Source organism: Protopterus annectens, chromosome 5.part0 (assembly GCF_019279795.1).
Source record: "Protopterus annectens isolate FY-2018-M chromosome 5.part0, PAN1.0, whole genome shotgun sequence".
Classification (NCBI taxonomy): Eukaryota; Metazoa; Chordata; order Ceratodontiformes; family Protopteridae; genus Protopterus; species Protopterus annectens.
Window position 1 is genome coordinate 1,461,878,426 of NC_056735.1, and position 26,783 is coordinate 1,461,905,208.

The 26,783-nt window shown below is 41.3% G+C and overlaps 1 protein-coding gene across 10 annotated transcripts in view; it reads right to left on the reverse strand.

Moving 5' to 3' along the window:
- The window catches only part of DOCK9 (dedicator of cytokinesis 9), a 2,508,686-nt gene that overhangs the window by 562,963 nt on the left and 1,918,940 nt on the right, over positions 1–26,783 (reverse strand). For all 10 annotated transcript variants that reach the window (XM_044071294.1, XM_044071300.1, XM_044071298.1 and 7 more), the window contains exons 35-36: positions 18,816–18,930; positions 7,541–7,607 (exon numbers count right to left, since the gene is read on the reverse strand). In XM_044071294.1, the coding sequence (XP_043927229.1) occupies positions 7,541–7,607; positions 18,816–18,930 (182 nt within the window). The remainder of the gene's footprint in view (positions 1–7,540; positions 7,608–18,815; positions 18,931–26,783) is intronic.

A 26,783-nucleotide genomic window follows, 5' to 3' on the forward strand; every position in this document is an offset into this window, starting at 1 on the left:
ACATTCAATTGATTATATTGATTTTAAGACATTTTTACTTACAGTTTTACAAAAGGCTGAGACAGACCCTAGGAGTGGCCAGTTGTTGAAGATTGAGAATACTGAGTTGTTGTGGCAGTTAACTGAAAAACTGATGCTACTGCCAAACCAGAAATAAATGAAAGTATTTTTTTTCACTAAACTAAGGGAAAATAAATGCAACTAAGCTACAATTTAAACTTGTTTAAATTCATATACAAATGCATGTTTTACGCATATAATTATGATAACCTCAAACGAACACCAGGCTCCAAAACAGGAACTCACCAAGACAAAATGCAGTAAAATTCAGACCACAGGACTGGCAAATCGGACAATGAGGCACAAACCAGGAGTTGAGAAGAATAATTTAATCCACAGAACAATAGACTGAGCGCTTTCTCCAGTAACACTGGCTTCATCAGAGTCAATGATAGACACACCCAGTAACCTTCCTAAATACCATGGTGTTACAATCACTTAATTAATTAATTAACTAAAAAACTTCTTAATTTCTTATAATAAAAAATTGGCTTTAAAAATGCATAAAAATACATGAAAATGAAAATGTATATATAAACATATATATAAACACACACCTACCTAGCCAGCAATATACTCTGTTATCATATAATTGTGCAAAACCTACCCAATTAGCATGTTGGAATATACTTATGAGTAAACTACTTGTTATTTACACAGAATCTCAATTTCAAAACTGATATTATATTGAAATATTCTATGTACAGTATTTATGACAATTAATAACTATTAGTTAACCATTGTGTATGATACATGTTAGATATTAAACCCATTTGTATCAAATATGAACAGTGTAACAAACATTCTCTACTCAAATGAATTGTGCTTTATATTTTAACACGGGCTTCAACGAAATACATTCATTAAGCCCTGGAAACTTCGTGGCATTCAACCTTATTTGCCACTCAGTTTCACGTAGAGCTACATAATTCTTGATGTCACAATCAGCATTTGGTTTCACCCTATCCACTATAAAGAATAAAAACTTTTTGAATCCCTGACAGTTATTGGAATGTAAATATAGGGCATTGTGTTCATCCCTCCTTCTTATAGAACTACAGTGTTCACTTATTCTTTCTTTTAAACTTCTTGTCGTCATGCCCACGTAGAATGCCTCGCAGGTCATGCATGATGCTATATATACACAATTTCTAGTGGTACAATAACAAACCCCAGGACATGCAATGGTACGTTTGTATCCCGCTATACTCAGGTAAGTGCCCTCAGCGATATACCTACATGATTTGCACCTACCACATTTGGTCATCTTAGATCTTACATCTCTACTACTATTCCTTTCTAATATATCTTTCAAGTTGTTACCTCTTGCATATGTTATAACAGGGCGTGCACCCAATATTGCTTTCATATCCTGGTCCATAAAGTAATCCCAAAGACCTCTAAGATTGGAACTCAAATCACATGCCTTCTCATTATACTTAAGTATAAATCTTGGAGTGTCCTCTCCACTGCTAGTACCAGTCTGTACATTCTCCTTATTCAATGCTTTTATCATTCCCCCTCCATTTCTCAAAATCGGTGCATATTTGTTTCTTCTCCCCCTATATATTTCCTTTTTAACCTTTGTCAGCAAATCAAAACTTACAGTGGAGCGGTGGGAAGCGTTAGACCTAAGGAGGTGATGCTAACTTCTGTGACTAAGGACCCTGTTCCTTTAAGTGAAACAACTCAGCGGCGAGACCTCTCTTCGTGGTTTGAGGCCCCGGATATTGATGGGAACTTTGGTACGAACACACTGCGACTAAACACCAACCTGCACCAGCCTGCATTAACGCTTAGGGAACAAATTTTTAACTACGAAAAACTTTGTGTAAAATATAGGGCTATTCAGTTGGATACCGTGTTTTTGGTGAAATCCAAGGAACTACAACAAATACCAAAGGGTTTACGGGTCTGGAAGCTTCCAATAACAATAATGAGCTTTTACAGTCTAATACTTATCAGAAACCAACTAGTTCCTTCTTACCACCAGAACAGAAGCTTAAATAAGGGGGAGAGGGAAAACTAGCTTGCATGTTATGGATGAAAACGTGTTATTAAATGATTTTAAACTTGAAAAGATGTTTTTAGAAAGAGCACATCCCAGTCCTATACACAATGAATTACATAACAAAATTATTTTAAAATGTAATACTGGTATTATTACCCCAATTTTGGAAGTATTACAAAAGGATTCCTAGTACAAATTTTAATAGATGTGACTTTTCAAGAAATATGGTATTAACATTTAGCAGTGACTTTCATGATATTACTGTGATTATTAGGAAGAATTGTTATTTAATGAGCAGATCCTTTTATAAACAACAGATGGCATGTTCCCCAATCTTTTACTTTTAAACAGGGGCCTAACTGAAAAAAGAAATTGTGGAGTATAAGAAAAAAAAATGTTTGCTCCATATAATAAGATGGGTATACTTAAATGCCAGTCTTGTTATATATGCAATCATATATTACACGGTGATGTCTGTACACTGGGAAATTACAAATTTAGAACCAAGGTTATTATAATTATAACTGTTCTAGAAAAGGGAGTGGCATATAAGGCACTGTGTCAGACATGCATGAGCTTTTATATAGGAAAGACCGAAAGGAATCTTGGAGCGCATTACAGAAAATTTACATGACATTAGAAGGTTTGTTTAAAAAATGCATTGTACAAACATTCAATTGATTATATTGATTTTAAGACATTTTTACTTACAGTTTTACAAAAGGCTGAGACAGACCCTAGGAGTGGCCAGTTGTTGAAGATTGAGAATACTGAGTTGTTGTGGCAGTTAACTGAAAAACTGATGCTACTGCCAAACCAGAAATAAATGAAAGTATTTTTTTTCACTAAACTAAGGGAAAATAAATGCAACTAAGCTACAATTTAAACTTGTTTAAATTCATATACAAATGCATGTTTTACGCATATAATTATGATGTATGTGTTTTTAAATTCTTAACTTCTTTTATTAAGTCATGCCAATATTTGCTCATTAAATGTACCCTCTGAATATGAAGCTCTAATGAAGTCTTTCACTGATAAAGGGGAAAGTGTTTAACCTGAGTTTTGTTAATAAAGTTATGTCTTTGTACACCTGTAGAACTGTACTGCAACACGTTTCTGGACAAATCCAGATCTGCCAAACTAGAGGTCACTGCTATCCCATGGTCATTAATCTATTTGTCTTTTGTAAGTGAGGAGGTAATTTCACTCACTCTTCACACATCAATCACTTTAACATTACATTTGATTCTCCCAGTAATCTGTACTTTCTATCATCACTTCTGAAACCACGTATAATTCTATCCCACGCTAAATAAATTATGCAACTTACCAAATGGTCAGCCTTTCGCCTGATTCTTTATTTCAGTAACATAAGAATCAAAAGATTGTGTTGCACTGACCCATCTTGAAGTACAAATGGCTAATAAACACAGCAGCTGTGAAACTTCTGTCTCACGTTATAAATGTCATGCTTTGTGATATGCAGAAATACAGTACCCTGAACCTTTTCAGGCTTGTAAGAGACACTGTTCACAGTCCAAAATTGCTTGATTCATAGCTTGTCCCATCTCAGGCGAATTATCAAACGGCCGTAATGGAACAATTTCTCAAAAAAGGAAACCACCTGTTCTCAATCATTTATGACAATGTGCAGCACTTGATCAGCTGATATATCAGGAGAGTTGTGAGAGCAGGCTGGAGACCAGTCATGGTCTACTCGCTTCATCAGCATGTGTTCACACTGTATTACACAACATGATGCCAGACCCTGTGGTTCACACACACTGCTATTAGGCTATGGCACCAATTTCTTAAAGACAGACTCTACAAGTTGCACAAAAAGGAGTCATTCATAGATGGCAGCAGGGAAAGGAAGTTTTATAATACAGTACATTCTTATCTGCATAATGTAAGATTTTACATCTGGTGACAAAACTATTGTTAGTCCTTCTGAAAGATGTAGCATTCTAAATCTGACAGACAATGATTAGTTTACTGTAGTAAATCCTTGTTTTTCATGTACATGTTGCTTTGAATATTTTCTGTAAACCAGCTGTTGACTGCTTACTTATTTTTGTAAATGTTAATCTGTAGAACATGTGGATCTTTTCTCCCCGGGCCTCCGTTGAAAAAGGGCTACTTAGCTCAGTCGGACAAACCCGGACAACAAATGTAAAATAAATAATCCTTGTCCAACTCAGAGGCTATGACCTCTGCATACTGAACTCCCTCCATAAGAAATACCCTACCCATAGCTGCTAAAAGTAGCTGCCTCGGTTCACCTGCTACAGGGAGCAAAAAACCCAAGTTTCATTTGATGGGGAAACAAATTTGGAGGATTGTATACAAGTGATGATGCCTGGCTGTACAAGTCATCTGAGGGCCTGGCATGTCAACTTACAGTCTAACTGTACACTCCCATAATAGTCCCGCCACATATTAAAGATGATGACTGGGCATCCCAGTAGGACTAAACAGTGCAAGAGAACTTGCAGAAGTCTCCCAACTCAAACCAGCAAGTCATTCACAACTAGAGAGGAGGTCTGGGATAAAAGACTCCTTTAATAGGCAGGTTATCTAGCACAAACTACCAGAGGGACAGTTATAACTGCCCACTGCAGTGGACCTTATTGCAGATTATTGGACATGATGAGTATAGATATCTGCAACAACTGACTTAGAAACCACTCTTCAGTGGGACACAGTTGGGAAGAATTTTCCACAATTCCAAAAAGCATATTATGATGGCAGCAGCAAAAAGTAAGGCCAAAATGCAAAAAGGATCCGAAGGTACAATCCCACAACACTAACACCCCAAAGGATGATTACCACATGAAATTACATTCCAGGCAGTAATGCAAGGTTTAACTGTGAAATGACAACAAAATGGCTAGGACTCGTATGTCTGCAAGAGGGATGCTGTCACAAGGATTCAGAAGAATCAGGAGATCAACGGGAGCAGCTAAAACTGCAGGTGAGCCAGTTGTCAGAATATCACAGCCAAAGCATTTGAACTGGGATGGCATCCTGGGCTCAGCAATTGTGACAAAATGAAACTATTGCCTTTCTTCACATCCACCAAGGTGGAAAACAGGGTCTTCATCCCTGCTATCAGATGTAAAAACAGAGGTAATTGAAAAAATACATAAAAGGCATCATTGCTGTCAATGAAAAGAGCATGCTTCCACTTCTAAGTGCTCCTTGATCTGCTGAAATGAGTAGAAATTTGGTAAGAACTACATTCTAGGCATGGGTAACAGGTTGAGCTCTAGGACACTCCATTCCTGAAATACCCTGACTAATCAGTACTCTACTACCCACAGCCAATGCCCAGGGATCTAACCCAAAACAGTGAAGCCTAAGAGGTGTTTCTCTGATCACCCTCTGTATCACCAACTGCCATTCTGTCAGTCAAGAGACAGCACTAAAAGGGAGAATCTGCCACTTTTTAGCAGGCTTTGAAAAAGCTGGCTTTAAGCTAATGCCTAGTTCTTCCAATTCTTTGCCTTCTCTGTGCACTACAGGCCTTATTTGATATCGTGCAACGGAGCACCCTGCTGGTCTCTGTGCTAACTACAGTCATTCACTGAGATCCAGTGTTAGCTCAGGTATATCTTCTGGATTTTCCCCCTTCTGTTCCTGACAACTGAGCTGAAGTACTGGCACCTGTGGCATTTCGGTCCTTGCAATAAAAACAGCACGGCCTTGGCTGGTGAGCTCTTGATTGCACTGATGCTCATAAGGTGATTTTGTTGTGTATGGCATCAGACAAAGGGACATTTCTGTGAAGAATGCTGACAGCAAGATTCAAATTATGTAAATGAAAAAAAATAAAGAAATCACTTTATCTTTAACCCTTTACATGACATCACAACAGATTTCAGAGAGAGTCATATATGTTTCCCCAATGCAGAAGCTAGAGAATGCAAGACTTGTGTGTCGAGATTGTGATGACAAAGCAGACAACACCATGCATAGGGATTAAGTCTTAAATAACCCAGAATCAACTCTCAAGTGTGGTGCTAGAAGAATTGGCTGAGGAAGGTAGCAGTGAACAACTGATGTTGGCTCACCCACCCTGGAAGAATGGAGAAAGCTCCGTCCACTGGAATATCACCACCAACAGAAGGCACAGCAGAAACAGTACAGAGTTTGGGAAGAAGCACCCACAACAAGAAGGTTGTTTACACAGTGTAGCAAGGACAGTAGCATGTGCAGGAATGCACACGTTAGTGGAGCCAATAGTGAGGGAGATCATTCATCCAGGATGCCAGAGGGAACGCAGAAACAGCTGCCTAGATGATGACCCTTCTTACTGAAATGAGTCACCAGACAGAAGAGAAATAAGGAGCCGAAAAAGATTCAGGACAAGAAAAAAAGTCAAAATACCAGAGGAGAAAATCTCAATAATAACTAAATCAAAAGGCCTTGAAATCAGATCAAAATATTTCTAAAACTGAATTTCCTCAGCCAACTTCTCAGAAAGATTTATTTTTTTTAGCAAACAAGTATAACCAAAATGTTTTGCTGTTGATCCGTACATGTTAGATGCTACCAGACTTATAAAATATGGTAGCTACTTAGAAAAGAGAAGTAAACCATCTCCTTTGATGCTGCTACTGAGGTTTTTTAACTGCTTTTGTCTCTTTATCTGCTATCAGTGCCTCCACCAATAAGTTTTATCCCATTTTGTCTCCATCAGTCACAATGTGGCCATTTGACTCACTCTAGTCAAGCAGAAGAGGCCATCATCCAGGCAAGCGTGAAAGTTGTTTGTGCTGTGGCTGTTACTGAACCATCCAGTCTTCCTGAAGACAACTTCTGAAAATCAACAGACTATAAGAAATGGCTTAATATAAGCACATACATATCCAATAATGATAAGTTAGCCTTTTATCTCTACATCCCTCTTCTGTTGTAGTGTTCCTTTAACTCTGTGATGACCATCAGTGTGCAGCCTTATGCATGTCCAGTCAATGGTTTTCATGCAAATGTGAGGCAGGTCCTTAAGTGTGGCGGGGTGACTAAACAGTTAAGTGATAATACTGTACCAGTTAAGTGATAATACTGTACCAGGTATAAAAGTAATACAATAAAACTGCATTTAATTTTTAACTGGTTCAGTATAAAAACTGTCAACCTCACTGGTTGATGGTAATTATAATTTGCTGTCAATTACAATGCTAACTTCAGAGAAGATGAAGTAGTAATCTATACAACATATCACAAAAAGATTCAACACATACATATACTACTGCTAGAAAACAAACTTTTTAAAATTATTTTACAGATCCATGATTTCAGCTTGCTACAATGTATCAGATATAATGTTCTATACTAAAGGACAAAACTGATTTAACTGGCAATCCATTTCAAGCAATTCTGCAGAATAAAAATGAAAGTAATAATCTGGTATAATATGTTACGTTCTCAGCAAGCAACAAGGAATTAAGTAAATTAACTTACTCGGCAACTGTGAAGAAATCTAAAATCTCTTGAGATGAAGCTTTGTTCCAGAAAGTAAACAGTGCATCTGCAACAAACAAAATGTCACTGATTATACCATCAGTTTGCCAGTATGTCACTCAGAAAAAAGTAAAACATTTACATACCTTGCCAAAATTTGTGTGCTTTTGAGACTCTGACCCTCTGGATTTTTTATCAGGAATTTAATGCAATACAAGTGGCCCTGATGTCATAACACTTCAAGACAACATTACACCAGGTGGGAAATTGTGCAGAGGGATCATCCCATCCTAAAGTAATGGTGAAATGGGATGGACTAGGAAACCTGGAGCCATATCATCTATGTGCGTGTGTGATATATCCATATAAATATACAGATACACACACACACACACTTTTTTACTTTACTTTGAAATTTTTAAGTGGGGTACAGCACTGATCACAAATGACCAATCTCAGTCTCAGCCTGGTGAAGAATGGAACTCGCAAAGACGAGCACAAAGTAATTCATGCTGTAACAAAAACAAAACTGTATGGAGTACACACAACAATTATACAGGATTATGCACAATGGATCCAAAACAAGTAAAGCTGTGTTCAATATTAGTCAAGGTATAACAGGTTCAGAAGTGTATAGATTACTCAAAACAACTGTATATGAGTGTGGGTGGATTGGGGGGGGGGGGTTACTGAGAGGCATGGTTTGTTTGGATAGGGCTTTGCCCTCTGCTCCTACAGCAAAGTTAACTAACAACTGATCAGTCTTTCTGAATGATTTAGTCCTGTTTAGATAGAATCTGAGCTGTCTGTGCACATCTAGGGAGTGCAGTATCCTTTCCCCCATGTTTTGTGGGTTAAGGAAAATGAATGGATTAGTTGAGAGCCACACTGGACACCACTTTTGGCATGAAGGATGGGTTAGTCCCGAGGGAGACCCTGTCAGCATGGAAAATGATGAAGGGCTCTACAGCCATTAGTGCTTGTAGCTCAGATACTCTTCTTGCTGAAGTGATGGCCAGAAGCAAGGCTGTCTTCCATGAGAGAAATTTTAACTCTGCTGAAGCTGCTGGTTCAAAGGGGTGCAGGGTGAGCTTTTCCAACACAAAGTTAAGGTCCCAAACTGGGGTAGGTGCTCTTCTGGGTGGCCTCAAGTTGCTAGCCCTTCTTAGGAACTGTTTGATGAGAGGGTGCAAGAAAAGAGGTTGCTCAGTGGTGACATGAGCAGAGATAGCAGAGGCATGAATTTTAAGAGAGGAAAGGGATAGACCACTGTGTAGTAGGTCATCTAGGTAATCCAGGATGAGAGGTAGGGAGGGCTGTGCCGTATCAGCTCCCTTAGCCTGAATCCAGGTGCAGAACCTCTTCCATTTGTCAGCATAAGACTTTCTAATGCTAGGGCATCTGGCCTCATGTATAACATCTAGAACCTGTTAACTCAGACTGGCAGTTTGTACAGTGGTCAGGGAATAAGCCAGGCTGCCAAACTGAGGGTCTGCAACTGGGGATGCATGAATTCTCCTTCCCTCTGGGTCAGGAGTGTTGGGATCTGAGGGAGATGCCATGGTGGCAGAGGGGACAGGCTGCGCAGCAGTGAGTACCAGCACTGGCGTGCAATCAGGATTGTCCTCGGTTTTTCCTCCTTTATTTTGGGCTAGTACCCTGGTAATGAGAGGCAGTGGGGGAAATGCACAGACCGACAGGTTGACCCACTGGAAGGATAGAGCATCCACTTTCCAGGCCCTGCAGTGAGGCTTTCTGGTGCAGAGCTTGCTGAGCTGATAGTTGGAGTGAGAAGCAAAGAGGTCGACCTTCAGGTGTCCCATTTCTGAGCTTTAAGGGTGAAGGCTCTTAGGTCTGGCTGCCACTCGTGTGGGTCCAGAAGATTTCTGCTTAAGTTGTCTGCCAGAGAGTTTAGAGAGCCTGGCAGGAATTGTGCTAACAGGTGTAGTTGCATGGCTGAGGCTGTGTGCCAAAGGGTCATGGTGAACCTACACAGAGGGTAGGAGTGAGTCCCTCCCTGCTTGTTGATATACCACATCACAGTGGTCTGTTTTGATCAGTAGAGCCCCTGGGGAAAGAAAGGGTCTGAGAGATGTCAATGCATGCTGGACACCTAACATCTCTTTTTGGTTGATGTGCAGATGTATTTGATGTGGGCTCCAGTGGCCCTGTATGCACCTGCCATCCAGGTGTGCAGCCCAGGCATAGTCTGATGCATCTGTGGTGAGGGTTTTGGCGGTGTGGGGTGGTGAGAAGGGTAGCCCCTTGCTGTGGTAGCATGCTGCTGCCCACCAAGAAAATCCTTCCTTAGACAAGGTATCATTGGTATAAGAGTTTCCAGGTCTTGAGAGTGTTGACACCAAAGGCTTTTTAGGTACCACTGAAGTTTCCTCATATGCAGTCTGGCATATGAAATGAGTAGAATGCAAAATGCCATGAACCCCAGAGCTTGCAGGATTTTCCTTGCAGATAACTAGGGTCTGGTGGCTAGTTGAGAGAAATAGGCTGTCAGGTAAGTTTGCTTTTCTGATGTAAGGAATGCCATCTGGGATGCTGTGTCCAGGCTTGCTCCCAGGAATGTAATTTTTTGGGTGGGTACTAGTTTGGATTTCTTTTCACTGATGGTGTACCTTAGGGAGGTCAGTAGGTCCTTTACAAAAGCCAGGTGCTTGAGTAGCTTTTCATGACTGTCTGCCTAAATTAGGCAGTCATCTAAATATGGGTAAATTTGAATATTTCTTTGCCTGCAAAACACAATGGCGGGAGGCAGACATTTTGTGAAAACTCTGGGAGCAGTAGATAAACCAAAGGGAAGCGCAGAGAACTGAAAGTGCAGAGATCCTGCCCTGAAACGTAGATATTTCCTGCATGATTCCCTGACTGGAATCTGTAGGTAGGCCTCTTTTGGGTCTAGAGTGGCTAAACAAGCATCCTCGGAGAGCACAGGTAGAAGTTGCTGGAAGGTGAGCATTTTGAATTTTGGTATCACCAGGAAGGTGTTTAGAATGGATAGATCGAGTATGGGGCGCCAGGTGTTCTTTTTTCTGGGTACCAGGAAAAGCCTGGAGTAGTAATCTTGGCCTGTTCGGAACGTGATCTATTGCCCTCATAGAGAGCAGGGAAAGGACTTGCTTTTTGGCCTCTGTCCACTGGTTTGGAGGAAGATCTGGGAAAGCTTTTGGAGTTGGTAGAGTGTGGAAAGAAAACTTGTATCCCTGGGACACTATGTTGAGGACCCAGTGGTCATCGGTAATGGTGGGCTAGGTGCTTGCATTGAAGGAGAGTTTTCCTCCCAGGGGCAAGTGCAGGTGGGCAGTGGGACGGGGTGGAAGTGGAGAGTCATTGTGAGTTTTTACCATGAGGGGGTGGCTTTGTACTCCCTGGTTTAGAAGTAGAGGTATTCCACTGCATTGATCTCTGCATTCCCTGTGGTTGTTGTCTGGGGGGGGGTCTGGGATGAACTGACCTGGAGGGGCAGGAAAGGACCAGTGTTTGGTGGGGCAATGCCTACTGAACCCGAGTGGCTGGACCTGCAGGAAATCCTTCACTGTCAGCATAGATTTAGCTTTTTCTTCCATCTTTTTTAAGACCTCCTCTGCCTTGGTGCCAAATAAGTTGTCTTTGTGCAAGGGTGACTCCAATAGTTAAGATTTGACATGGTCTGGCAAGGCCTGTTCCTTAAGCCAAGCATGCCTTCTAAGGACAGAACAGGTAACTGCTGCCCTGCAAGATGCTTCTAGGGCATCAAAACCACAGTGTAAGGTGTGTTTAGTTACTTGACTTGCAGAATGTATTAACTCTTGTAACTCTATTTTCTGCACAGGCAGGAAAAGATTATATTTTTTGTTTGAGGAGTTCCATGGTATGCTGCTGAAATTTTAGCATATGGAACTGACAATTTAGCACCCTAATAGCAAGAGTAGTAGAGGTGTGTACTATACCCCATCTGTCTAATGCTCGGGAATCCCTATCTGAGGGGGTGGGATTCTTAGCAGAAGTTGCTTTAATTCCTTTAGGCTCTTGGGAGATAACCTCAGGGTCACCTGTAGGATTTTTGAAAATAAATTTGTGAGAGTCAGGGACTCTGTAATACCTGTCAGGTTTCCTGGGTACAGAAGGGAGGGTGTCAGGAGTCAGACTTTGCTTTGGCACTTTTTTGGATTATTCTACAGTCACACGAAGTGCTACTCAGGTTTTTGGTTGATCATCCACAATAACCAAGACAGGAGGAATGGCCAAGGGTCTGTGCTGTGGACGATCTAAGAATTCCCTGAGTCTCTTTTTAGACTGAGAGTAGTCCTGACATTCCCATTCCCTTAAAGTATAAAGGGTTTCCCCTAAGGAAAAATCCTCGGGTGGAGAGGCTGAAGGAACGGATTCCTCACATCAGAAACCTCATAAGCAGAGTGGGGTTGCATGTCTTCATATCCAGATGCATCAGAGTCATCAGACTTCTGTTCATGTAAAATTACTTGGGACAAATCTCTTTTTTTTTTGGATGGGGTAGCTTGGCTTCCCCTGATCAGCATTATAAGGTCTTCTGCCATTTTAAGCATTTGAGACTGAAGCAAGGAAGCAGGTACCTGAAATGGGGTCGTCGGTTTCTTGGGTGTGGTTCGTACCCTGGGCCTTAGAAACTCGGCAGTTTTCAAAAGAACAGTAGACGTGAAGGAAGTCGTCGGTTTGTGTCGAGAATGGGTAGTGCGAAGTACTTCCTCGGAAGCCGATGTCTGCTCAGCGGATTTGGACCCATCCAAGGTAGAGACAACCGCAGGATCCTTAGTCGATGAATAGTTTTGCGGCATACCAGACTCCAAAAGGGTCTTGGTAGTGGCCTGTGAATCCACAGAAGTGGGCATTAGGGGCTTCGAAAGCACAGCACAGCACTGAGGACTGGAGAACTGACGACTAGCTTAATGGAAGCATCGTCAGTAGGTTGCGACCTGTGCGGTCTGTCTCTGTCTTTAGCCTTACGTTTTTTCAGAAGATCTGCTGTTGGATGGCTTACCGAAGCCATATCAGGAATTGAGGACTGCGAGTGAAACTATCTAGCTACAATAACGGCCCGATGACGTATAGTTCAGGTGTTGAACAAAGCACAAAAGTGACAGTGGAGGACGTCGTGGTCTGGGCCTAAGCAAGTGGCGCAGTAAGAATGAAAGTCTCTGTGTGGTATTTGCTTTCCACAGGTGAGACAATTGTTAACTTTTTCTGACATTGGTCAGAGCAAGAAAAAAAGGATCCCCAACAGGGTACTTAGCTTTAGAAGACCAACTTCATTTCGGAAAATGAAAACTCAGGTAGCGGTCGACTGGCACTCGTGCAAACTGCTTCTGCTTTGGGTTACTTGGCAAGAAAGACTGATGTAACGGTGTCGGCTGCCTTACTTTATACTACTGACGACCTGACGTCAGTCCTGAAGCGACAGCAACTGACGCAGAAATACTAAGCCTCTGGTATTCGGGCCGACTGAGGGCTACCCTCGCAGGAATAGCCCAAATGTGATGACTGCAACAGTGAAACACGAAGAACATCAGAGGGTGACCAAGTGCTTAAGTCCTGCCTAAAAAGGAGCCAAGAACTATTCCTCCATGGTATAGGAACCATGCCCAATTGCCAATAGTAAAACAGTTGTTAAGGACTTCTCAGAAGTAAAAGTCAACACCAAAGGGCTCTTACTAAGTTTGCAGATGACTGCAAGCCAGGAGTACTCAATTAATTCCCTGCAAAAAGATTTGCCCAAATAAATAACTGATACCAAAATCCTGACACTAAATCTAAAAAAAATGCATCATCATAGCCTTTGAAATCATTTACCCTGAGAAACTACCACATTGACAATACGCCCCTAAGAGTTGACCCATTTACTTGGGATTTGCTAACTTATGTGAAAAGAGACCTAACTTTTGACCAACATGTGTCCACTGCCATAAGAAAGTCTTTCTATATTGCATAGATTACAAACAAAGGGATAGTGTCTAGATCTACAGATGTCGTCACCCTTCTCTCAGCCCTTAATATGCTAAACAACGAGTATAATGCAACCTTTGGCATGTATCTGTCCAGACACATGTAACAACTGGAAAGCCCACAGAGATATCTTATTAAAAGGATACAAGGCTTAAACATGTCCTACATGAACTGATTCAAAGACCTGCCACTACAGTCAGTATCCTATAGACTACTAAGAGATGACCTGAATCTAGGATACATCATCCAACCCAGTAATGATGAATTTACTGCATATCAGCAAGTCAGATCAGAAATGCATGGTCAGGGACTGAACTCTCTTCTGCAATGTCAACAAAAACAGTTTGAAAGGACAGATTTATCTCACAGAGAATACCACTGCTCTGGAACAGATTACACATCCATATAGAATAAAGCTTATCCCTATCCATATTAAACTGCAACTTGGATCTATAGATGGCAAACAGAAAATCTGCCCCATGACTGCTCCCTGTATTATTAATGGACAGAGGCAACTCCTAAATGTTTTATCACATGCCTTGGTCCCCTAAAGTTATCTAAGGTATGTTAGTTTTATTGTGCTCTATGGTATGATCCCTATTATTCTCACTAGGGGTAGTATATAATTATCGACCATGATATAGGTAAAGCCAATTAAACATTAAATAGGATAGGTTAATTCAAGCAATTAAAGGAAAACTGGATAGGTTTACAATGGACCGCAAAGGCAGCTAGCCTAGTACTTACTAAGAACCTATAATACTGGACGTTGTCAATGGACCTTTCACTACATAATCACCTCCCAGTCAAACAATTAAAGCAGAACTACTCTCATGTTTTAGAGTGGTGCTCGGCCTCTTCTTTTGCTGGCCTGCCCATAACGATGATTAAGAATATGACAGATTCTCTGAATACTAGCAACATTCCATATGATCCCACCTTTTCTTTCTATACGTTACCAAGCAATGAACTATGGTTAACTGTCCAACACAGTGAGCATATTTCTGGCTGACATTTGTGCCCAAAACAATAAATACCTTAACAGTAGTAAACTTGTGGGGTCATTTTTTGGTCACAGTGATACTAATGAAATAACACTGACATGACCAAATAATCAATGAAGACTGAACTAAAGCAATAAAAATATAGAGAGATGGAAGAAAAATAAATGAATTGAAAACATTTTGAAAAACTTCTGATTATCTCAAATAATGTCAAAGAATTAAACTGATTATAATTATAGCTTGTTTTGAGGTTATTGGTACTCAAGTGGTCCTGACAGGTCATGTTTCAAGCTAGTTAGCAGGCATCCTAGGATATGCGGCAGGGGGGGCATTGAGGCTATGTTCTTGGCCTTAGTGAGTACCACTAAGACCTGCTCCCTGTTAATAGTTTGGAGGGGGGTTATGCTAGTTGGTATTTCATAGGGAGAGATGCTGGGAGTGCAGGTGAATTTTGGCTTAATTTGACAGCCAGCATATTTGCGATGTTGTTCTGCTCAGTAAAGGTTGAACGACTGACCACCAGTTAGTCACACTGATGTGCACTGCCTTTTAGGCTTCGGACATAAGCTGTAGAGGGCCTTGTGGTAGTCTTTAGCCTGTGAGGCTATCTTGACCTTGTAATTGGCCTTGCTAGACTTAATCAGTCCTTTTAGTTTCCTTTTTTAATTACAAATGCCCTATCATTATGGGAGTCGCTCTTCCTGATTTTATATGATTTTAGCCATGACTTTATTTATACATACATACATACCTACCTACCACAGTAAGGTTAGAATTCCACTAGCCTGGTTTGGTTTTAGAGTTTGTTTTGGGCTTACTTCTAGTAGGTACAGCAGACTCTAGACAGTCACTTACATGGTTGTACTGGGTCTCTTCCACATAGGTTGCTATGAACTCAGCAATAGGACAGGCACTGAATTTTGACAAATTATCACTTAATAAGATGTTTGGTTTGGAATACTTGAATACATCCTAACTGTTAGAATGTTTGCTGGCATTATCGACTTGACTTTTATTTCAAAGGTAACAGCTTTGTGGTGTCACCTGTGAGGATGTGACATTGGGGGGGGGGGGTTGGAGGGGTGGCACAATAACAGGTCCAGTACGTTTGAACACCTGGTGGGTATACACACTGTCTGGTCAAGGATATTTGTGTTAATAAAGTCCAGAAATCACTGTGGCTGTGAATATAGGTCAGTGTATGCCTCCCAGTCTATAGAGGGGTAGTAAAAGTCTCCCATGAATAGGGTATTTGGTTTAATTCTGAGTGCCTCCAGTACATCTAGGTATGAGCTATGGAATTCTAGGACACAAGAGGCAGAACTATAGCTTGCTAGGACATGGCATAGGCCTTTGTCTATGGTTATTTGCACATGGATAAATTCCAGGGCATCATCCTCTTTAACCAACCTAGAGTTATTCTTGTTGTTAATTTAGATAGAGACTCCTCCAGTCTGTGCAGTTGATGGTCTAAATGTGTGGAAGGCACTGAAGCTTTGCACTGCTGGAGTACCTTCTGTGGATTTAAACCTGGTCTCGGTAACGTCACAGACATTTACATTCTCCAGAGTGAGGAGAGTTTGTAGGGTGTGAAGTTTCTTGTTAAGGTTCCTAGAACTTAGTAACACCTTTAGGTTTTCTAATGTTTTATTTGTTATTTGTTAATTTGGCATTGCCTAAAAAAGCCTTTAAGGGGGTGGATAACATTTTAGCCAATATTCAGAAGCTTAGGGAACATAAGTGCAGACCATCCTTTGCAAAGCATCTTGGTTTGTTCACCATGTCTTCCCATGCTGACAAATATTGAATCCCTCTGGAAAGACACCAGAAACTAACCCAATTACTGAAGTTAATCATCTTTTGTTCGTACTGTGGCAACATCCTTGAAGGTAGAATGTCATTCAATGCAAGGCACATACCTGCCCGAGACACATACTCGGGGACATCAACATTGTCTCACTTCATATAGTCCAAGGAAGTATGTCTCAGGTCATTAACACCCCCATGGACTATGACAGAATCATAATTGTACCTATATTGTAGTGACTGAGTGTGTGTGTAATTTGGCAGATCCTGGTTCCAGATAAGCAACTAACTGTTATCTTCTCTTTGTTCATTTGGGTGAGTAGGGCATCTGTGTGTCATGCAATGGAGTCTCCTATGACAAGAGTACTAGGTAATGTGTTTGCTTGCCCTATGGGGTTTGATCTTGGGACTCTACTGGGTGTAGGCGTTATGTGTGGTGTTTGGTGTTGCTTTGGTGAGTGCTTTAGAAATTGATGAGTATAGGCATTACTATTTAGGAGTCTTTGAAGTTTGGAAGATTGCTTCGTAGTGCCTCAGCATAACCTGGTCTCTGTGTGTGTGTTCTTGACAACCTTATTTCTATGTGACATTTTTGCTTCCAGTGAAACTGGAGCATACAGACTTCAAGCAGAGGTTCTGATGCTAGCCAGGCAAGGGATAGTGGGAGTGAGCAGCTGATGCCTGCTCAACCATCCAGTGTGTGTGTGTGTGTGTGGGGGGGGCTTCTGATTGGCCAGTCATCTCTAAGTAAGCAGAGGCTTACATGATACCTAAAATGGCCCGGATCAAGGAAGTAAGGCTTGATAATCTGAAGCTTGTAATGATGGTCTTTGTAAGTGTAATGGTGGAAGAACACACATGCAAAGGGACTGTGTAGGATGCCCCACCATAATGCAGGTGCTCGTGTTAATCACCAGGAGATTGATTATAGCCCAAATTAAAAATGCCCTCATTACCAGGACACTAGTGAGCTCACATGCCTGCCTGTATGACAACCTCTCTGGTCAGATCTCCCCCTCACACTAGTGACTACTTAATGGCAAAGGAAAAAATGGGCTCTAGACCGATTGAAGTGTGTGTGTGTGTGTGGGGGTGATACTCATCAGGCACAGTGGCAAAAAGCACACAGAAAAGTAAATTTCTGGTCACAAGAGCACTTTTTGAATAATGGTTATATAATACATAATTAAAAAATGATACATGTTACTGGTTTAGCACTGAAAAATAAATCGTATGAGTTACTAAAGAAATCAGAAGAAAATAATTAGAACTCTACAAATTAATAACAATGAAAGATGCTTTTTACAAAAAAAACTTAGAAGGTATAAACCTCATAATCAGCTATATTTCTGATGAAAATTGTGAAATAACTCGGGACAGATGGACCATTCCTCCCTTTTATGAGCAGGCCCCATAGACATCAACAAAAGAAAGCTGCTTTGGAATGGAATGTTAACAAGCCACATCTTAAATCAGAAAATATTCAAATTAGGCTATAAAGCCTAAGAGAAGATCTTTCTTTTCCTCCCCTCAGTTACTGCTTTAATGTAGTATGGCCAGCTATATTTGATAGAAACAGATAATTATTTTCTATTTTTTCTTCCTTTGCCTCACCATCATCATTGTACCCTAATGGTGAGAGCCGATTGGTTAGGATCTTTGTCCAGATGGTCATCCAGGATTTTTTTCTAGCTCTAACATCCTCTTCCACAGTGGTTGACATCATGTACACACAAGGATGCAAGGGTGTGCTATGTCCTGCCCTCTGGATGTGCAGTTTCCTACACAAGCCTTATGAAAACTACCATGTGTCTGTGGCTTGGAAGAGACGAGCACATATCCCTGGTCCATATGCTACATGTCATGAACCTCTCTCTCTCTCTCTCTCTCTCTCTCTCTCCAGCAGGTGTTGGCACTACAATAGGCCCAACAACTTCCCTCCTCCAGGATAGGACAGCTGGTTTTGGCCACTCATTTTCCCCCTCAATGGCTCTCCAAGAGCTGGGTCACTAATCACTCCCAGGTCATCTATGTAGGAGTTGGGGATCTATTCCTCTGTGACACACAACCAACTCAGAAATAAATATTTTGATGGCAGGTAAGGACCACATGGCCCATCTATTTGCCCACTTCCTTATCTGATCAATAAGTCACAGATACTACTTAAAACAACATATTTCCTTTTTTTCCAGTGAACAGAAAGACTGACTCATGTCTGTCCTATGTATTCTTTAATCCTGTCACAGCTCCTCAAGTTACTACCTCTTCAAGAATACTGCTTCATCAAAAAAAAATAGTAGAATTTCATGGCATAAAAAGCTGTGTACATTTTTTCCTTAGTTTCTGACATTTAAGTTTTCTTCACAGTTTCTGGGAAGAAAAACAAGTATGACACCAAGAATATTTTTTTCTTTATATAGTAAGAATTTAACAATGGCTTCATAGCACTAACACTCACATTGGGACAGAAAAAAACAGTATCACTACGACCATACCTTCTGACATAGACTTCAGCAGCTGAAGAAAACACATGAGCAGACTTTTGATCTCCGACTGATCCAACTTGTCACATCGAACTAATGATCCCCCCAAGGTGCCACTGTGTTGGTTCTGAGAATAAAAATTTGAAAAAAATGATTTCAGATGACATAGTCAAGAACAGTTGTACAATACCTGTATGAAATATAAATAACACTTGCCAAGGAAAGGAAATATGTGTTAAAATGTTCACTCTTTTCCTTAAAACAAGAATGCAGACAATGAAGGAAATAAATATGTAGATAAATAAATAAAAGTATACATTTTATACTAAGTCTGACACTCCAAAGCATCAGGAACACAACTCAAGCACAAAGTAAATATCACACACACACATTCGCCACTTGTGCTCTCAGGGTTTCTCTTTTCAACTCACCCCCTGAAGTATGATGTTATAGAAAGACACTTCCTTGAATTAATAGGGCACAGACCAAAAGCTACTTTTTAGCATTGTATCCATTTCCATTTTTAAGTAACAGAGAAACAAAGTAAATTATATAAAGTCAAACCTCTCCAATGAACTGGAGGTCCTAATGACTGCCTTTAACACAAGCTTGAATTATACATATTTAATGCTGTATGCAAAGAGGGAAAGTTTGTAGGGCACATATCTCACCATTATCGAGCTCATAATCACCTAAGCTGTACACATCAGCAACTATGATGACTAATACAGCAGAGCTGTTGCAAATTGCTTGAAAAATGAGCCCCCCATCAAGTCAACTTAACATGCAAAGCAATATACAAACCAGCATGCTAGGACTTTTCCCCACAGTTCTAAAACTGCATGTACACTAACCATGACTTGTTTTGGCAGAGATTATGGTATAATTTTACCTTTAATGTTCTTATTTCAAATAATTATGAATTAATTAATGTGAGATAAATGTAGTATGGAGAAATGTACCACCAAATAATTTCAGCTGAATCCTACTGGGAAGCAGAAAATGCTGAAAAAAATATTGTAGAAATTTGAGTATACTGTTGTACAGTCCAGATTTAGAAATACGACTATCCAGTTAAATATTCTTCTAAATGCAAAAATGCAACGAAACAGCATAAATATTTTAATGCAAAGGAAACAAAAAGAAAGTCAAAGTTAAGGTGCAGCAGCTGAAGATCACCTAAAAAGTCTCTGACCATCCTGTAGAATGCAGGAGAAAAGAGTAGTTGACTTAGCTATATCTGAGCATTTAGCCTGCAAGCAACATGAAGCATAAATTACAAAAGGTAAGTGTCGCACAGAAAGCAGTACTGATGCACAAGTGAAGTATGGTTCCATATTAGTGTGGTAATAAAAATGTGTTGTGTATAGCCCTTAGATTACATGACAACAGACTGCAAAATCAGGGTACTACCATTTCAGGAAGCATGGGAGCTATTACTTCCCAAGCAGAGGAAACTTTATTCTATTACAAAACTATGTTTTCATAACTTGTCAAAACTTAAAAAGAAGTCTAATGAGGCTTCAGTCTTGCAAGGTCTGGCTTCTAGTTATAAAAGAAAGAAGGAAGCACCATATATAATTACATTCTTGTTATTAGCACTTAAGGATGTAATAAAGTGACTGGATCAGTCATAAAGGTAATGAAGTAAACCAGTTTAGCAAACAGTTTTCCAGAAATATCAATGTTAGGTGTGCACTGAATGTGGTGTCTTATGTGTGATGGCAAATATATGGTGCTCTCAACATAAAATATGCACACCATCATATAATGCAGCAATACATTATGCAACTACTTCAACCTACTTGTAGTCAAGTCAAAATCATTACCACCAAAAAAAAAGTTATGCACTTATCATAGCGTCCCATGTTTGTTGTACTCTCTCACCCTTCTTTCTTACTGAATGGGTTTGGAGCTGATACTCGGCTCCAACTAGGCTAATACACTAGCTTGAAGTCTTTGACTTGGCTTGTAGCTCAATACCTAACCCACAATGCATTGGAGTAACCCCCAGATCTTGTCTGCTGCTAGCCATAAAAGGAATCTATTCACATAACATGAAAAAAAAATATATATGTATATATATATATATATATATATATATATATATATATACACAAATATATATAAACAATACATACAAGAGGAAAAACAACCAATTTCAGAGGAACTGTCCCAGCAGGAGGAAAGAAAAAACCTCTCATCCGAGTCCTCTAGGAGCCTTGGCTGGGAGAAGGTGGGAGAGACAAAAGAAACAAGGGCGAGAGAGGGCAACAAACATAGAACGTTATGTTAAGTACATACCTTCTTTGTTATGTTGTCCCTCTCGTCTTCTTTCTTACTGGATGGAACAGCGTCGCTCATAGGAGTACACCTTTGAGCACTGTGGATCCAAAAGAAGCACTGTCCCTGGAGGCCAAATCTATCTTGTAATGAGTAATAAAAATATGGGGCCTGGCTCACGCAGCAGTTGCACAAATGCTGGTCATAGATAATCTAGCATAGTAAATCGAGGATGTTGCTAGTGCTCTAGTTGAGTGGCCTTTGATTTTGAAAGGTAAACTTCTATTTGTTTGAAGTGTATATAAAAGTAATACAACTGGTAAGGCAATTAGAAAGTGCAAAAACAAACACAAACTGAACTGCAAATCCACAAATGAAGAAAACAAATGACTCCTAGCCACAAGTGAGGTAAAGTTAGCGCTTTCGTTTACTTAATTTAGCAAACTTCTTCAGACAAACAAGTTAAAAGAACAAATCACTTAAATAGGCAACCATCAATGAAATCATCAAATATGAGGCTACAATCCATCCACATTTAAAGCTAAATAAACAAATTTGTATAAAAAGTTAAATACATTTATATATAAAAACATAATATGCAAAAAACACAAAATACATTGCCAAAGCACCATCGGATATGAAAAATTTGTAAAAAAACAACACACACATATATATATATATATATATATATATATATATATATATATATATATAAATTAGACAGTGCAACTTTTGAGACTGGCTTGCCTTGCTTTGATTGAGCAAAGGAAATACATAGCTGGTCTGTTTTCCTGAAATCTTTGGTTCTATGTAAATAGAATCTCAGTTGTCTATGTACATCCAACTGATGCAGTTTGCATTCTGCCTTGTTGGTATGATTAGGAAAGAAAACTGGAAGTTCAACAGACTGGTTCAGATTGGTTTGTGAGCAGACTTTTGCACGAAAGATGGATTAGTCCTCGAGGATACTCTATCCTTATGAAAGATTAGGTATGGTGGCTTAACTGATAGAGCTTGCAACTCCGAGACTCTTCGTGCAGATGTAATGGCCACTAAGATGATGGTCTTCCAGGAGAGAAACTTTAGAACACATGAAGAAGCAGGCTCAAAAGGGAGTAAAGTTAGGTAAGTAAGAACAAAATTTAGGTCCCAAGGTGAGAGAGGTTCTTTAATCGGAGGTCTCAGCAAAAATGTTCCTTTTAAAAATGCTTTACACAGCCTGTGTGACATGAGATTAGGGGTGTGTTCACTGCTGTGATAATTGGAAATTGCAGCTAATTGGACTTTAATTGTAGCTGCAGCTAAGCCTTGCTGAAAAAGTTCCACCAGGAATTCTAAAATTGAACTAATAGAGTCATAGAAGGGATCTATTTCTCTCGCCCTTGCACAGTATGAGAATCTCTTCCATTTGCTGGAATATAATTTTCTGGTGGAAGCCTTATGAGAAGAGACCAAAATATGTTTAACTGCTGGAGTAAAATTTTGAAGCCTGACTATGTTTGAAAGTGGAGTAACCAAGCTGTCAAATTGAGGGTAAGGAGAGAAGGATGACGCGCACCTGACATACAAGTCAGAACGTCTGGGACTAGGGCCCAGAGCCCATGGCTTCTCCTGAAGATGAGGCCAGAGGAAGGGGAACCAAATCTGACGAGGCCAATATGGAGCAATGAGAATTAGCCTGCTTCCCAAGACCTTGGCTTTCTGAATGACTTTGGGAATTAGCAGAAAGGGAGAAAAGGCATAAAGTAGTCCCGCGGGCCAATCATGGACGAGTGGGTCTCTCGGTGTCTGCCCACTAGGGGTTAGGGCAAAGTGGCTGCTGCATTTGGTATTCAGGGGGGTTGCAAATAGGTCACACCAAGGCTGGCCTCAAGTTCGGAAAATCTTGTCCGCTATGCTCTGTTTCAGAGACCACTCATGAGGCATCAAAATTGCCCTGCTGAGCTTGTCAGCTATCATGTTGGATTTCCCCAGGATATGCGTAGCTACCAGAAAACATTGGGAAGAGATTGCTCAGTGACATACTCTCAGTGCCTCTCGACAAAGGGGGTATGATCTGGTTCCTCCTTGTTTATTTATGTACCAGACTACCGACATGGTGTCTGACTGGATTGCAATTGTTCCTAGTGGAAGAGAGTCCTGAAGTGTTTGCAACACCAGAAGAACTGCTATCATCTCTAGAACACTGATGTGCAACTGAGCCTCATGTTCTTGCCACGTGCCTTGGACTGTTCTTCCCAGATAATGCCCCCCACCCTATCTGAGAAGCGTCTGTGGCCACAGTAGCAACAGGCTGCTGTGTAACAAAGGGTCTTCCGATGGTCACATGATCGGACTGAAGCCACCACAGGAGATGTTTCTTGCATGAATCTGTTATCATTATCCGATGGGACATAGGAAGTTCTTGTAGAGACCATTATGGAAGCAGGTCACTGAAGGATTCCCATGTCCATCCTGTCTAGAGGGACTAGATTAATGGTTGATGCCATGGTTCCAAGAAGTGTTAGGACTACTTTTGCTTTTACCTTGCTCCTTGGAAGAAGGTTGACTATTTGCTGTCTGAATACAGAGACTCTGTTGGGCAGAAGGAGAGCCATCATGAAACTGGTGTCTAGATCTCCGCTGATGAATATAATACGTTGACAAGTCAACAAGGCAGATTTTTTAAAATTCACTGTTATGCCGAAATGAGCACAAAGTTCCAGTGTAGTGTCCCTGGCCTGTAGAAGTAGATGCTTGGTGGTGGCAGTTAGGAGCCAGTCCTCCAGGTATGGAAACACTTGGAATCCCAGGCATCTCAGGTGAGCCGTTACTACTGCTATGCATTTGGTGAACACTCTGGGGGGCTGTAGTTAGACCAAAGGGCAGAGCTCGTAACTGATAATGACTGGCTCCCAGCCAGAAGCGTAAATGACTCCTTGATGCTCTGTCCATTTTTATATGGTAGTAAGCATCTTGGAGGTCTATCGAGCACATCCAATCATCTTTCCCTAAAAAGGGAAGAATTGACTGCAGCGTCACCATTCGGAACTTGGACTTCTTTACAGATTCATTTAACTTGCTGAAATTCAAAATGGGTCTCCAGTCCCCTGTTCTTTTTAGTACTAAAAAGAATCTTGAGTAAGTTCCAAATTCTATTTGGTCTGTGGGGACTTCTTGGATGACTCTTTTGTTTAGCATCTCTTGGATTGCTATGGTTGCTTGTTCCCTCTGACTGGGTGGAACATCCGGGATTCTTCTGATCTGTAGAATGGGCTGGCAAAAGGGAATGGAATAACCTTTGGATATTACACTTTGTACCCACTTGTCTCTTGTGATATTTCACCAGGCTTCTGGGTACAAAGTTAATCGCCCCCTGACTGCCTCCAGAGAAGAGCAGGCAGGCCTCCTTTCAGGAGCGCTGATACGGTCGGCCACAAAAGGAATCGCGGTCACCCTGGTTTTGCGGGCCTCCCTTGCCACGTGGGCAATGTCTACCATTATTGCCTCCCCCTCTGTCCCTGGGGAAGGTTTCACCTTGTGCATCTTGAAAAACTCCCTGGGATCTTTTGAACCACATATTTCCACTCTTCTGGCCGTTAGGATAAGGTATGAAAAAACGTACTCCAACGGCAGAGAGTTTTCCCTTCCTACTCGCATCTGGTGAGTGTGTCTTTGACTTTTGGTACAAAGAGAGAGGAGCCATCAAAAGGGACGTTGGTACAAGTAGACTTGAAAGGTTCCGCAAAATTGCACAAATGCATCCAGGAGCGTCTCCTACGGGAAAGTCCTGAACCTGCAGCTCTACTCGCTCCATCAGTTGCATAGGAAATCAGTCTCACAGAGGAGTTGACTATGGAATTTAAGGTGGATAGCTGAGAGGTCACTTTTTCTGACACCCCACAGCTAATGAACCTTGCAGAGTAACTCCTAACTCCTTCAGGAGATCTCTTTGAAGTCTTGTAAAATGTGTGAGATAGTTCAGTGAACTGAGGGTGAAAGTCACTGATGAGAAAACATGCTTCCCATATCTGTCCATTGTTTGAGAATCCTTATTTGGCAGATGAATGGATGTGGACATCTCAGAGAGTTCCTTCTTGGTGGCTGCTGCCACCACCATAGCATCTACAGGTACACCTTTTGAGAGAAAATCCTTATCCAAAGGAGTTGAGAGGAATTTATCTGGCCTCCGAAGGACTGCCTCCATAGTGTCTGGTGACTCTCAAGCCTTTTGACTAACCAAATCCATAAGCCCATCTAAAGGCAGAGAAACCCAAGAGGCTGAAGGTTGAGATCCCAAGGCATTCAGGTACACTGACTCGTCATCAGAAGGGTTAATGGGTTTCCAGCCACCTCTCTGTTTTAGGATCTCTAGGATATCTGAGAAAGAGATATCTTCAGAGGATGACCATGGAGACCCTCTTCTGCTTCCTCGAGGTCAGTGTCAGAAGTGATGGTCTCATCGGGGGAGTCTATATGCTTCCTATTGCATGTCCTCTTCTGAGGTGGCTCCTCAGACGGGTAAGTCTGGGGAGGTCTCAGAAGAGTGGGGTTCACCAGATGGGGCTTCCCGAGGCCCTGAGTCTCTGCTGCCCTGTGGATGGGATGGTGCTGAAGCAGATGCTGGTGCCTGAGGGGAAGAATGCCAGTATCCCTGATGCCGGTGCCTGAGGGGGAAGAATGCCAGTATCCCTGAGCAGAGATGCAGGAGGGGACAGCATACTCCTCATCATCACCTCAAAGGTCGATGCCCCCCTGATTCCAAGGACAACTCCGATTCCAAAGAAGTGGAGGAAATCCCCGGCCCCAAGGAGATTGGTTCTGAAGTCGATGTAGAGCCGAGCTCACCCGTGCTGATGCACCAAGGGGCAGACTCAGAACCGAAGAGACTCAGGTCCGAGACCCCCCCCCCCCCGAGCCGAGTGGAGAACTACAGCTCCTAGACACTTCGGACAGCACTGAAAGTGTCGGAGTAGGCAATATTTCTGAAGAGTCCCGAAGGGGTCTCAGAATCAAAGGGTCTACTGCAAGAGGTATCTGGCATTCTGGCTCTGAAGACCCAGCTGGGCTCGAAAGAGGAACAGTGGATGTAGTCATCTTGGATGGCTCCGAGACCGGTGGGGTTGGAGCGGAGAGCAATTTTGCCAGCACCAGCAACTTCAAAAGCCTGCACACCACCCTGTCCATGTCATCTGATAAACTCCTAGAGGACTTGGATGAAAGATTGAAGGATCGAGACCTTTGAAGAACAGGGGATCTCAAAGTCTGAGATACCGTCTCTAATTCAACGGACCGGCTCTAAGAAGTAGTCTCTATCGGCTCCGAAGTCTTTGGAACCGATGAGCTAGATTTGTCTGCACCGATTGTCTCCCTCGGTTCTGAAGGCCGTGGAGCAGAGGAGATAGATTTTTCAGTCAGTTTAGGTATTTTCTTTTGAGGCTCTGAATGAGCTGAGGAAGAGGATGAAGAGGAACGTCTCTTAGACTTGTCACTAGTAGCTGGAGAAGTTTGTAAAGTTTCATCAAAAGTAGGCTTTATTAAACCTCTTAAAATCAGTTTCTTTTTCCTCTCATGTAACACTCGAGCTGAAGGAGTGATAAAAACTGCAAGATTCCTGCAAGTGAATAGCACTAAACAGTACACGCACACACTGTGTCCCATCAGTTATAGACATTTTTTGGGAGCATTGTTGGCATTTCTTGAACCCAGAGACCTTGG